This window comes from Oncorhynchus mykiss, chromosome 7 (assembly GCF_057628025.1).
Source record: "Oncorhynchus mykiss isolate SJ-2025 chromosome 7, ASM5762802v1, whole genome shotgun sequence".
In the NCBI taxonomy this organism is placed as follows: Eukaryota; Metazoa; Chordata; class Actinopteri; order Salmoniformes; family Salmonidae; genus Oncorhynchus; species Oncorhynchus mykiss.
The window spans coordinates 68,727,501-68,742,588 of NC_143028.1; the positions used below are offsets into that span (position 1 = coordinate 68,727,501).

A 15,088-nucleotide genomic window follows, 5' to 3' on the forward strand; every position below is an offset into this window, starting at 1 on the left:
GCTCGTCGGATGTGGCAGGGCTTGAAAACTATTACAGACTAAAAAGGGAAACCCAGACGCGAGCTGCCAGTGACGCTAGCATACCAAACGAGCTGAATGACTTTTATCCTTGCTTCGCGGCAAGAAACACTGAAGCATGCACGACAGCACCAGCTGTTCTGGATGACTGTGTGATAATGCTCTCTGTAGCCGATGTAAGCAAGACCTTTAAACAGGTCAACATTCACAAAGCCGCGGGGCCAGATGGATTACCAGGATGTGTACTCAAAGCATACGCGGACCAACAAGTGTCTTCACTGACATATTCAACCTCTCCCTGACTGATTCCCTGTGCCAAAGGAAGCGGAGGTAACCTGCCTAAATGAATACCGTCGGTAGCCATGAGGTGTTTTGAAAGGCTGGTCATGGCTCACATCAACAATCCAACTCACATACCTCGCCAACAGATCCACAGATGACACAATCTCAATCGCACTACAAACGGCCCTTTCCCACCTGGACAAAAGGAACCCCTATGTGAGAATGCTGTTCATTGACTACAGCTCATCTGACCGTAAGGAGCTACAGAGGGTAGTACGTAAGGCCCAGTACAAGCTTCCTGCCATCCAGAACCAATATACAGTGCCTTGCGAAAGTATTCGGCCCCCTTGAACTTTGCAACCTTTTGCCACATTTCAGGCTTCAAACATAAAGATATAAAACTGTATTTTTTTGTGAAGAATCAACAACAAGTGGGACACAATCATGAAGTGGAACGACATTTATTGGATATTTCAAACTTTTTTAACAAATCAAAAACTGAATAATTGGGCGTGCAAAATTATTCAGCCCCTTTACTTTACTTTCAGCAAACTCTCTCCAGAAGTTCAGTGGGGATCTCTGAATGATCCAATGTTGACCTAAATGACTAATGATGATAAATACAATCCACCTGTGTGTAATCAAGTCTCCGTATTAATGCACCTGCACTGTGATAGTCTCAGAGGTCCGTTAAAAGTGCAGAGAGCATCATGAAGAACAAGGAACACACCAGGCAGGTCCGAGATACTGTTGTGAAGAAGTTTAAAGCCGGATTTGGATACAAAAAGATCTCCCAAGCTTTAAACATCCCAAGGAGCACTGTGCAAGCGATAATATTGAAATGGAAGGAGTATCAGACCACTGCAAATCTACCAAGACCTGGCCGTCCCTCTAAACTTTCAGCTCATACAAGGAGAAGACTGATCAGAGATGCAGCCAAGAGGCCCATGATCACTCTGGATGAACTGCAGAGATCTACAGCTGAGGTGGGAGACTCTGTCCATAGGACAACAATCAGTCGTATATTGCACAAATCTGGCCTTTATGGAAGAGTGGCAAGAAGAAAGCCATTTCTTAAAGATATCCATAAAAAGTGTTGTTTAAAGTTTGCCACAAGCCACCTGGGAGACACACCAAACATGTGGAAGAAGGTGCTCTGGTCAGATGAAACCAAAATTGAACTTTTTGGCAACAATGCAAAACGTTATGTTTGGCGTAAAAGCAACACAGCTGAACACACCATCCCCACTGTCAAACATGGTGGTGGCAGCATCATGGTTTGGGCCTGCTTTTCTTCAGCAGGGACAGGGAAGATGGTTAAAATTGATGGGAAGATGGATGGAGCCAAATACAGGACCATTCTGGAAGAAAACCTGATGGAGTCTGCAAAAGACCTGAGACTGGGACGGAGATTTGTCTTCCAACAAGACAATGATCCGAAACATAAAGCAAAATCTACAATGGAATGGTTCAAAAATAAACATATCCAGGTGTTAGAATGGCCAAGTCAAAGTCCAGACCTGAATCCAATCGAGAATCTGTGGAAAGAACTGAAAACTGCTGTTCACAAATGCTCTCCATCCAACCTCACTGAGCTCGAGCTGTTTTGCAAGGAGGAATGGGAAAAAATTTCAGTCTCTCGATGTGCAAAACTGATAGAGACATACCCCAAGCGACTTACAGCTGTAATCGCAGCAAAAGGTGGCGCTACAAAGTATTAACTTAAGGGGGCTGAATAATTTTGCACGCCCAATTTTTCAGTTTTTGATTTGTTTAAAAAGTTTGAAATATCCAATAAATGTCGTTCCACTTCATGATTGTGTCCCACTTGTTGTTGATTCTTCACAAAAAATACAGTTTTATATCTTTATGTTTGAAGCCTGAAATGTGGCAAAAGGTCGCAAAGTTCAAGGGGGCCGAATACTTTCGCAAGGCACTGTAATAGGCGGTGACAGAGGAAAGCCCCAAAAAATTGTCAGACTCCAGTCACCCAAGTCAGAGACTGTTTTCTCTGCTACCGCACGGCAAGCGGTCCTGGAGCGCAAAGACTTGGACCAAAAGGCATCTTAATAGCTTCTACCCTCATAAGACTGCTGAACAATTAATCAAATGGCAACCTGGACTATTTACATTGATACCCCCCATTTGTTTTGCACAATGCTGCTACACGCTGATTTTTATCTACACATAGTTACTTCACCCCTACCTTGATGTACAAATTATCTCGACTAACCTGTACCCCCTGCACGTTGACTCAGTACCCCCTGTATATAGCCTCGTTATTTTATTGTGTTACTTTTTAACTTTTGATTATTTGGCAAATATTTTCTTAACTCTTCTTGAACTGCACTGTTGGTTAAGGGCTTGTAAGTAAGCAAGCATTTCAGCATGTAAGGTCTACACTTGTATGCGGCGCAAGTGACAAAGTTTGTTTTGATTATGAATGACAGTATAGCATGAACAAAGAGTAGCTATATATGAGTGAGTGTGTAGACCGAGTGTACAATATGTGTACTTACATGTTGTGGAGGACACACCAGCCACAGTGGGGGTCTTTGGAGCCCAGGCACTGGCCACAGGTGGTGTACTGCTCACAGCTCTCTACTGGTACCCTGCTCACCTACAGAGAGAAGTGGGGGAGTTGGAGATAGATGGAAAGGAGAGAGAGAACGATGTTAGCCTTTCAAATCATATTAAATCAATGCAGTGCACACGACACAGAAATGTATGCACAAATATGGACTGAAAACGAAATTACATTTCAAAGTGTCAGAGGCTGGAAGTGTGTGCTTGTGTCTGTGTTCTTTCTTTCTACTTTAGTGTGTTGATGAAGCAGCGTGTGTCTTTGAGTGTCGTTCATGTCTAGCGGTGTGTGTGACAGGCACCAACGGTGCGTACACCAGTTTAGGGAGCAGGCACGCAATGCACGCTGGGCCGGCTGACAGGTGGCAACTGCTTTGGATTGACAGGTGACCTCCAAAGCCCAACCGGTGTTGGAGAAGACGGACGGACTCACAGTGTGACAGTGTGTGTAACTTATTCAACGCGATTAGAGAGGTAAAATCGTAGTGATGACCTACAGATGTTTCCATGATCCACAGGATGTTTGTAAGTTTAACCTCTACACCATAATAGGGTGCTGACAAAGTAGGGTGCTTTTGCTTGTAAGTGTTTGTGTTGGTGATAACATAGCACTCTTATTGGCCAGTGAGGCCTTCTCTCCACCATTCTTCCCATGTGTGTATATATCAGTGTGTGTGTGTGTGTGTGTGTATGATAAGGTATTATATTTCTACTGCAGGCTACCTTTGAATTACGTGTTGGGAAAGAGATCCCTCGAAAACGGTAAGTAAGACCACTAAACTACTTCCCCTGGGGGCCATCATTATAGCTAGCAGAGTGAGAGAAACACACACAGGCATGGAGACCCACCTAGGCTCTCTCTCTTCCCCTCCCTCTCTCACCATGGCTAATCCACACACGACAAGGGAGACAAGCTGGAGGCGAGCCATGTGGAGGCTTATTTTACAAGAAGAGAGGAGGAGGGGTGGAGGAAAGGGAGGAACGAGGAGAGGGAAAAAATGGTAGTGGGACTTCATAAGGCTGATGGGTAAAGAGATGGGCCGGGTCAAGTTTGTGTGTTAGCAGACTATCCTGGGGTGTGTGTAAAATTGATTTAAATGTATTTGGCAAAGGTGTATGTAAACTTCCGACTTCAACTGTATCTATATATATATATATATATATATATATATATATATATATATATATACACAGTGGGGCAAAACAAGTATTTAGTCAGCCACCAATTGTGCAAGTTCTCCCACTTAAAAAGATGAGAGAGGCCTGTAATATTAATCATATGTACACTTCAACTACGACAGACAAAATGAGAAAAAAAATCCAGAAAATCACATTGTAGGATTTTTAATGAATTTATTTTCAAATTATGGTGGAAAATAAGTATTTGGTCACCTACAAACAAGCAAGAATTCTGGCTCTCACAGACCTGTAACTTCTTCTTTAAGAGGCTCCTCTGTCCTCCACTCGTTACCTGTATTAATGGCACCTGTTTGAACGTGTAATCAGTATAAAAGACACCTGTCCACAACTTTAAACAGTCACACTCCAAACTCCACTATGGCCAAGACCAAAGAGCTGTCAAAGGACACCAGAAACTAAATTGTAGACCTGCACCAGGCTGGGAAGACTGAATCTACAATAGGTAAGCAGCTTGGTTTGAAGAAAACAACTGTGGGAGCAATTATTAGGAAATGGAAGACATACAAGACCACTGATAATCTCCCTCGATCTGGGGCTCCACGCAAGATCTCACCCCATGGGGTCAAAATGATCACAAGAACGGTGAGCAAAAATCCCAGAACCACACGGGGGGACCTAGTGAATGACATGCAGAGAGCTGGGACCAAAGTAACAAAACCTACCATCGTGTCCCCCTGCTTAAGCCAGTACATGTCCAGGCCCGTCTGAAGTTTGCTAGAGAGCAATTGGATTATCCAGAAGAAGATTGGGAGAATGTCATATGGTCAGATGAAACCAAAATATAACTTTTTGGTAAAAACTCAACTCGTCATGTTTGGAGGACAAAGAATGCTGAGTTGCATACAAAGAACACCATGCCTACTGTGAAGCATGCTGGTGGAAACATCATGCTTTGGGGCTGTTTTTCTGGAAAGGGAACAGGACGACTGATCCGTGTAAAGGAAAGAATGAAATGGGGCCATGTATCATGAGATTTTGAGTGAAAACCTCCTTCCATCAGCAAGGTCTTTGAAGATGAAACGTGGCTGGGTCTTTCAGCATGACAATGATCCCAAACACACAGCCCGGGCAACGAACGAACGAGTGGCTTCGTAAGAAGCATTTCAAGGTCCTGGAGTGGCCTAGCCAGTCTCCAGATCTCAACCCCATAGAAAATCTTTGGAGGGAGTTGAAAGTCCGTGTTGCCCAGCAACAGCCCCAAAACATCACTGCTCTAGAGGAGATCTGCATGGAGGAATGGGCCAAAATACCAGCAACAGTGTGTGAAAACCTTGTGAAGACTTACAGAAAACGTTTGACCTCTGTCATTGCCAACAAGGGTATATAACAAAGTATTGAGATAAACTTTTGTTATTGACCAAATACTTATGTTCCACCATAATTTGCAAATAAATTCATAAAAAATCCTACAATGTGATTTTCTGATTTTCTTTTCTCATTTTGTCTGTCATAGTTGAAGTGTACCTATGATGACATGTACAGGCCTCTTTCATCTTTTAAGTGTGAGAACTTGCACAATTGGTGGCTGACTAAATACTTTCTTGCCCCACTGTAAAAGTCGGAAGTTGACATACACCTTTGCCAAAAACATTTAAATTCAGTTTTACACACACCCCAGGACAGTCTTCTAACACACAAACTTGACCCGGCCCATCTCCTCTCTTCTTCTCTCCTCTCTTCTGCAGTCCCTCCTGCAGCAAAGCACCCCCACAACATGATGCTGCCACCCCGTGCTTCAAGGTTGGGATGGTGTTCTTCGGCTTACAAGCATCCCCCTATTTCCTCCAGACATAACGATGGTCATTATGCCCAAACAGTTCAATTTTTTTTTAATCAGACCAGAGGACATTTCTCCATTTGCAGTTGCAGACCATAGTCTGGCTTTTTTATGGCGGTATCGGAGCAGTGGCTTCTTCCATGCTGAGTGGCCTTTCAGGTGATGTTGCTATATGACTCGTTTTACTGTGGATATAGATACTTTTGTACCTGTTTCCTCCAGCATCTTTACAAGGTCCTTTGCTGTTGTTCTGGGATTGATTTGCACTTTTCGCCCCAAAGTACGTTCATCTCTAGGAAACAGAATGTGTCTCCTTTGTGAGTGGTATGACGGCTGCGTGGTCCCATGATGTTTATACTTGCGTACTATTGTTTGTACAGATGAATGTGGTACCTTCAGGTGTTTGGAAATTGCTCCCAAGAATGAACAAGACTTGTGGAGGTCTACAACTTTTTTTCTGAGGTCTTGCCTGATTACTTTTGATTTTCCCATGATGTCAAGCAAAGAAGCACTGAGTTTGAAGGTAGGCGTTGAACTACATCCACAGCTACACCTCCAATTGACCCAAATTATGTCAATTAGCCTATCAGAAGCTTCTAAAGCCATGACATAATTTTCTGGAATTTTCCAAGCCGTTTAAAGGCACAGTCAGTTTAGTGTATGTAAAAACTTCTGACCCACTGGAATAAAAAAAAATCTGTCTGTAAACAATTGTTGGAAAAATGACTTGTCACGCACAAAGTAGATGTCCTAACCGACTTGCCAAAAATATAGTTTGTTAACAAGAAATTTGTGGAGTGGTTGAAAAACAAGTTTTAATGACTCCAATCTAAGTGTATGTAAACTTCCGACTTCAACTATATATATAAAATAAACACACACACACACACACACACATACACTACCTTTCAAACGTTTGGGGTCACTTAGAAAGGTCCTTGGTTTTGAAAGAAAAGCAATGTTTTGGTCCATTAAAATAACAAAATTGATCAGAAATACAATGTAGACAATGATAATGTTGTAAATGACTATTGTAGCTGGAAAAGGCAGATTTTTTATGGAATATCTACATAAGCGTATAGAGGTCCATTATTAGCAACCATCACTTCTGTGTTCCAATGGCACGTTGTGTTAGCTAATCCAAGTTTATAATTTTAAAAGGTTAATTGATCATTAGAAAAACCTTTTGCAATTTTGATAGCACAGCTGGAAACTGTTGTGCTGATAAAATAAGCAATTAAACGGGCCTTCTTTAAACTAGTTGAGTATCTGGAGCACTAGCATTTGTGGGTACGATTACAGGCTCCAAAAAGTCAGAAACAAAGCACTTTCTTCTGAAACTTGTCAGTCTATTCTTGTTCTGAGAAATGAAGGCTATTCCTTGGGAGAAATTGCCAAGAAACAGAAGATCTCGTACAACGCTGTGTACTCCCTTCACAGAATAGCACAAACTGGCTCTAACCAGAGTAGATAGATGGGGAAATCCCGGTGCACAACTGAGCAAGAGGACAAGTACACCAGTCTCAACGTCAACAGTGAAGAGGCGACTAGTGGATGCTGAACAATCCTCCACCAAATTTCACAGTGGGTGCGAGACACTGTGGGTTGTAGGCCTCTCTAGGTCTCGCACCCACTGTGAAATTTGGTGGAGGATCAGTGATGATCTGGGGGTGCTTCAACAAGGCTGGAATCGGGCAGATTCGTCTTTGTGAAGGACGCATGAATCAAGCCACGTACAAGGTTGTCCTGGAAGAAAACTTGCTTCCTTCTGCTCTGACAATGTTCAACAACTCTGAGGATTGTTTTTTCCAGCAGGACATTGATCCATGCCACACAGCCACGTCAATCAAGGTGTGGATGGAGGACCACCAGATCAAGACCCTGTCATGGCCAGCCCAATCTCCAGACCTGAACCCCATTGACAACCTCTGGAATGTGATCAAGAGGGAGATGGATGGTCACAAGCCATCAAACAAAGCCGAGCTGCTTGAATCTTTGCGCCAGGAGTGGTGGAGAGCATGCCAAGACGCATGAAAGCTGTGATTGAAAATCAGGGTTATTCCAACAAATATTGATATATGAACTCTTCCTAAGTTAAAACATTAGTATTGTGTTGTTTAAAAATGAATATTAACATTTTTCTTTGCATTATTCAAGGTCTGACAACACTGCATATGTTTTGTTATTTTGACCAGTTGTCATTCTCTGCAAATTAATGCTCTAAATTACAATATTTTTGTTTGGAATTTGGGAGAAATGTTGTCAGTAGTTTATAGAATAAAACAAAATGTTAATTTTACCCAAACACATACCCATAAATAGTAAAACCAGAGAAACTGATAATTTTGCAATGGTCTCTTCATTTTTCAAGAGCTGTATGTGCGTGTGTGATAAATCCTACCATTTCCTCTACCTCATGTTACATTGCCAAGCACTGGGAGGGAGCAGTGCTGTCAGAAAACCCATGTCAACACACATGCAGAAGCACACAAAAAAAATACATATGCACACACACATACAAAAACAAACTCTCTCGCTCTCTCTCCTCCCACCCACCATCACCTGAAGGGTTAGGGTTATAATGTAGCCTGAAGGGTTAGAGCTTGGGTTAAATTCTAGCATGAAGGGTTAGGGCTGGGTTATATTCTAGCCTGAAGGGTTAGTGTTAGATTCTAGCCTGAAGGGTTAGGGCGAGGGTTAGATTCTAGCCTGAAGGGTTAGGGCTAGGGTCATATGCTAGCCTGAAGGGTTAGGGCAAGGGGTATATGCAAGCCTGAAGGGTTAGGGCTAGGGTTATATGCTAGCCTGAAGGGTTAGGGCTAGGGTTATATTCTAGCCTGAAGGGCTAGGGTTATATTCTAGCCTGAAGGGTTAGGGCTAGGGTTATATTCTAGCCTGAAGGGTTAGGGCTAGGGTTATATGCTAGCCTGAAGGGTTAGGGCTAGGGTTATATTCTAGCCTGAAGGGTTATGGCTAGGGTTATATTCTAGCCTGAAGGGTTAGGGCTAAGGTTATATTCTAGCCTGAAGGGTTATGGCTAGGGTTATATTCTAGCCTGAAGGGTTAGGACTAGGGTTACATTCTAGCCTGAAAGGTTAGGGTTATATTCTAGCCTGAAGGGTTAGGGTTATATTCTAGCCTGAAGGGTTATGGCTAGGATTATATTTGAGCATGAAGGGTTAGGGCTAGGGTTATATTTGAGGATGAAGGGTTAGGGCTAGGGTTATATTTGAGCATGAAGGGTTAGTTCTAGGGTTATATTTGAGAATGAAGGGTTAGGGCTAGTGTTATATTTGAGCATGAAGGGTTAGGGCTAGGGTTATATTTGAGCATGAAGGGTTAGGGATAGGGTTATATTTGAGCATGAAGGGTTAGGGCTAGGGTTATATTTGAGCATGAAGGGTTAGGGCTAGGGTTATATTTGAGCATGAAGGGTTAGGGCTAGGGTTATATTTGAGCATGAAGGGTTAGGGATAGGGTTATATTCTAGCCTGATGGATGGTTATTCTAGAAGCTCTTTTCATTAGCATCCAGTGAGGATTTGGCCGGCTGCCCGGATTGGATGCAGAGAGAAAGTAAGAGGTGCTGAAGAATGACACAGAGGAAGAGCTGCTCAGAGCGGATAGGCTGCTATATGATAGAAGACGTGTCAATGTCACTCTGTTTTAACACTAAATCCGCTAAAGCAGTCATTTCACTGCTCATTAATTATAATGTTTTATTACTCTGACATGTGTTAAGTCAAGCCCCCATCCGTCCTTGACTTTAACTAAATAAGTCCAGATAACACACAGTCGGTGTAAGAATCTTAATATCACAAACAGAACTGGAGATATAACAAGTTTAATGAGGGCATGTAATTTTTGTAAAGGCTTTCCCCAGTTGCTCCTCCTCCTTCTGAGAGTAAGGCCTGCTCCGCTCCATCTCCTGGCAGTAAGGCCTGCTCCGCTCCTCCTGCTGACAGTAAGGCCTGCTCTGCTCCTCCTCCTGACAGTAAGGCCTGCTCCGCTCCTCCTCCTGACAGTAAAGGCCTGCTCCGCTCCTCCTCCTGACAGTAAGGCCTGCTCCGCTCTATCTCCTGACAGTAAGGCCTGCTCCGCTTCATCTCCTGACAGTAAGGCCTGCTCCGCTCCTGCTCCTGACAGTAAAGCCTGCTCCGCTCCTGCTCCTGACAGTAAGGCCTGCTCCGCTCCATCTCCTGACAGTAAGGCCTGCTCCGCTCCTGCTCCTGACAGTAAAGCCTGCTCCGCTCCTGCTCCTGACAGTAAGGCCTGCTCCGCTCCATCTCCTGACAGTAAGGCCTGCTCCGCTCCTCCTCCTGACAGTAAGGCCTGCTCCGCTCCTCCTCCTGACAGTAAGGCCTGCTCCGCTCCTCCTCCTGACAGTAAGGCCTGCTCCGCTCCATCTCCTGACAGTAAGGCCTGCTCCGCTCCATCTCCTGACAGTAAGGCCTGCTCCGCTCCTGCTCCTGACAGTAAGGCCTGCTCCGCTCCTCCTCCTGACAGTAAGGCCTGCTCTGGATTACCGACCAACCCTAGCTTACAAAACACATTTAAACAAACTAACCATGGTCCAGTGCGGGGCTGGAACAAAAGCCTGCACTCCCAGTAGATCCAGGACCAGATACCCATGGCTATCTTAAAGGTGAGGGTCAGCACTCTCTTACTCAGACAGCTTCATGAGGAATGCTTTTCCAACAGTCTTGAAGGAGTTCCCACATAGGCTGAGCACTTGTTGGCTTCTTTTCCTTCACTCTGCGGTCCAACTCATCCCAAACCATCTCAAGTGGGTTGAGGTTGAGTGATTGTGGAGGTCAGGTCATCTGATGCAGCACTCCATCACTCTCCTTCTTGGTCAAATAGTCCTTTCACAGCCTGGAGGTGTGTTTTGGGTCATTGTCCTATTGAAAAACAAATAGTCCTGCTAAGCGCAAACCAGATGACGGCATATCGCTACAGAATGCTGCGGAAGCCATGCTGGTTAAGTGTGCCTTGAATTTTAAATAAATCGCTGACAGTGTCACCAGCAAAACACCATCACACCTCCTCCTCCTTGCTTCACAGTGGGAACCACACATGCGGAGATAATGCATTTACTTACTCTGCGTCTCACAAACACATGGCAGTTGGAACAAAAAATCTCAAATTTGGACTCATCAGACCAAAGGACAGATTTCCACCAGTCTAATGTCCATTGCTCATGTTTCTTGGTCCAAGAAAGTCTGTTCATCTTATTGGTGTCCTTTAGTAGTGGCTTCTTTGCAGCAATTCGACCATGAAGGCCTGATTCACGCAGTCTCCTCTGAACAGTTGTCTGTTACTTGAACTCTGTGAAGCATTTATTTGGGCTGCAGTCTGAGGTGAAGTTAACTCCACTGAACATAACTCTGGTTCTTCCCTTCCTGTAGCGGTACTCATGAGAGCCAGTTTCACGCTTGATGGTTTTTGCGACTGCACTTGAAGAAACTTTCAAAGTTCTTGAAATTTCCCGGATTTACTGACTTTCATGTTTTAAAGTAATGATGAATTGTAATTTCTCTTTGCTTATTTTAGCCATTCTATCCATAATATGAACTTGGTCTTTTACCAAATAGGGCTATCTTCTGTATACCACCCCTACCTTGCCATCACAACACAACTGATTGGCTCAAAGGCATTAATTCTTAAGGCTTAGGCCCTTTTTTTCTCCACTTCCTGCCTGAATGACATTCCCAAAGTAAACTGCCTGTAGCTCAGGCCCTGAAGCCAGGATATGCATACAATTGGTACCATTGGACAGAAAACACTTTGAAGTTTGTAGAAATGTTGAGAAATAAAAAATAGATATGGTAGGAGAAAATCCAAAGAAAAAACAACCAGAATTGTTTTTTGAGAGAGACCATCCTCTTAGAAATGCAAGAGCAAGGTCATATTGAAAAGCTCCCTGGGATGCATTCATATGGCTTCCACGGAGTGTCAGCAGTCTATGTTCAACATTTCAGGCTTGTAAATTCCAAAACAAATAAGAAATATCAGTTTTAGTAGGACACAGTCTTGGATATTCGTGATTGGGCGCGCATTGAAGACATTATGCACCTGCTAAAATCGGTTTCCTATTGAACATACTTTACAAAATAAATATTATAGTTTGATCACATTTTCGGGAATCTGAGGAGTAAATAGAACAATATTTAGACTTGTTGCAACAAAGTTTAGGGGTAGATTTTCAGATTCCTTTCTCTGCAAGTTGAACGAGTGGATTACTCAAATCGATGGCACCAACTAAACAGACTTTTTGGGATATAAAGAAGGATTTTATCTAACAAAACGACACTACATGTCATAGCTGGGACCCTTTGGATGACAAATCAGAGGAAGATTTTCAAAAAGTAAGTGAATATTTAATCGTTATATGTGAATGTATGCAGTTAGATTAACAATAATTTAAGCTTTCAGACGATATAAGACACTTACATTTACCTAGATGTTTAAAATCCATAATATTTATGATTATTTATTTGAATTGCGCGCCCTCCAGTTTCACCCGAAGTTGTCCTGCTAGCGGGACACCGATCCTTGAGAAGATTTAAGAAGGAAAGATATTCCACAAATTAACTTTTAAGAAGGCTCACCTGTTCCGCTAGAGGAATCCCTCGACAACATTCCCCTGAAAAGGAAGTGCGCGAAATTCAAAAATATTTTTTTGAAATATGGAACTTTCACACATTAACAGGTCAAATACAGCAAGTGAAAGATAAACTTCTTGTTAATCTACCCATTGTGTCCGATTTCAAAAAGGCTTTACAGCGAAATCACAACATATGATTATGTTAGGACAAAGCCAAGTCACAAAACACACGCCAAGATAGGAGTCACAAAATGCAGAAATATAGATCAAATTAATCCCTTACCTTTGATGATCTTCATCAGATGACACTCATAGGACATCATGATACACAATACATGTATGTTTTGTTCGATAATGTGCATATTTATATCAAAAATCTCAGTTTACATTGGCGCGTTACATGCAGTAATGTTTTGATTCCAAAACATCCGGTGATTTTGCAGATAGCCACAGAAATACTCATAATAAACATTGATAAAAGATACAATTGTTATTCACAGAATTAAAGATAGACTTCTCCTTAATGCAACCGCTGTGTCAGATTTCAAAAAAACTTTACGGAAAAAGCATAATCTGAGTACGGCGCTCAGAGCCCAATCCAGCCAAAGAAATATCCGCCATGTTGGAGTCAACAGAAGTTAGAAATAACATTATAAATATTCACTTAGCTTTGATGATCTTCATCCGAATGCACTCCCAGGAATCCCAGTTCGAAAATAAATTACTGATTTGTTCCATAAAGTCCATAATTTATGTCCAAATAGCCACCTGTTGTTAGCGTGTTCAGCCCAGTAATCCATCTTCATGAGGCGCGAGCACTACGTCCAGACAAAAACTTGAAAAGTTCCGTTACAGGTCATAGAAACATGTCAAACGATGAATGGAATCAATCTTTAGGATGTTTTTAACATAAAACTTCAATAATGTTCCAACCGGAGAATTCCATTGTCTGTAGAAAAGCACTGGAATGAGAGCCTGAGACACTCTGCCAGACCACTGTGTGTTCGGAGGGCCAAGCTTTGAAAACCTACAAAACTCAGATTTCCCACTTCCTGGTTGGATTTTTCTCAGGTTTTCGCCTGCCATATGAGTTCTGTTTTACTCATAGACATCATTCAAACAGTTTTAGAAACTTCAAAGTGTTTTCTATCCAATACTAATAATAATATGCATATATTAGCATCTGGGATTGAGTAGGAGGCAGTTCACTCTGGGCACGCTATTCATCCAAAAGTTAAAATGCTGCCCCCTATCCCAAACAGGTTAACCGAGATGCATTCCTCATGAAGCGGGTTGAGAGAATGCCAAGAGTGTGCAAAGCTATCAAAGGCAAAGGGTGGCTACTTTTTTTAGAAGAAGAATCTCAAATATAAAATATATTTTGATTTGTTTAACACTTTTTTTGGTTACTACATGATTTCATATGAGTTGATGTCTTCACTATTATTCTACAATGTAGAAAAGAGTAAAAATAAAGAAAAACCCTTGAATGAGTAGGTTTTGACTGGTAGTGTGTGTGTGTGTGTGTGTGTGTGCTCTAACAGGCTTTGTTATAGCCGTCCCGATGGCCTAAGGCCCCTGTAAAGCCTTCAATTACATGCTTTCATTGTCGGTAAGATCAGAGGGACATAAAAAGTGTCAGTTGGGGCCTTTTTTAAATAAAGGCTTCCATGGGCCATATTGGACCCTCCAGAGGAAACAGTGGGATGGGGACATATCATAAACTTCACCCCCAGATTGAGGCTCGTCCCCTGGGGTGGATTACCTAGAAGCTTGGGGCAGTGTTCTTCGATCCTGGATCTCGGATAGGGACAGGGTGCGCAGGGTTTTGCTTTAGCCCAGCATTAACATACGCATTTCCAATAAATCAAGGGCTTGATGATGAATAGTAGATGAGTTGAATTAGGTGTGTTAGTGCAGGATTAGAACTAAAACTAGGGGCAAGAGGATAGTGGTGGAGGTAGGATAGAGAAGGGGGCAGCACTGAATCAGCTCAGCTTGCCGGTCAGAACTGCTCTAACAAATAACCAGCTAATCACAGCAGGTTATGATTAGATTTAAAAGACGCTTCAGTTCTTACCTGTCATCAACCACCAACGGTCTCTCTCTGCTACGCCAGTCCATGTAGCATTAGTGCAGCTCCCCCCATTTCAATAAACGTCCATCATCCTCCATTAGCCGCAAAATGTAATCTGTGCTCGCGTCGAACCGTGCCATGTGGCTACAGACATCGATTCGGCCCCGGCAACAGTAATCAAAACGGAGAGGGAGGAATGATAGTCACGAGCGTTAATGTAAGCTTAGCCTAGTACTTTAAATTTAGCCTAGCGAATTAACAAAACAATAGCGCACAGACTTCCATTGGGGGTCTATGGGGAGTCAGTGCTGTGGTGGTTTGTGTTGCTAAGGTAGCCCACTTGCTGCAGGGTTATCAAAACCAGGCTAGTGAAGCGTCTCTATTGATTGGATTGTAAGGGCTTAGAGGGATCGATGGCCGGTGCTCTGTTAGATATGTTTAGATATGTTGACTGATTGGAGATGAGCAGGGAGGCTAACAGTGCTGGGAGTGTGGGGGGTCTCTAAATCTGGTTTAGAGAAATGGCTTAATTTACACATATTTAA

The 15,088-nt window shown here is 42.8% G+C and overlaps 1 protein-coding gene across 2 annotated transcripts in view; it reads right to left on the minus strand.

Moving 5' to 3' along the window:
* The window catches only part of LOC110528476 (plexin-A1), a 417,662-nt gene that overhangs the window by 166,162 nt on the left and 236,412 nt on the right, over nucleotides 1-15,088 (minus strand). For both annotated transcript variants that reach the window (XM_021610568.3, XM_036984053.2), the window contains exon 5: nucleotides 2,820-2,920. In XM_021610568.3, coding sequence (XP_021466243.2) covers nucleotides 2,820-2,920 — 101 coding nt within the window. The remainder of the gene's footprint in view (nucleotides 1-2,819; nucleotides 2,921-15,088) is intronic.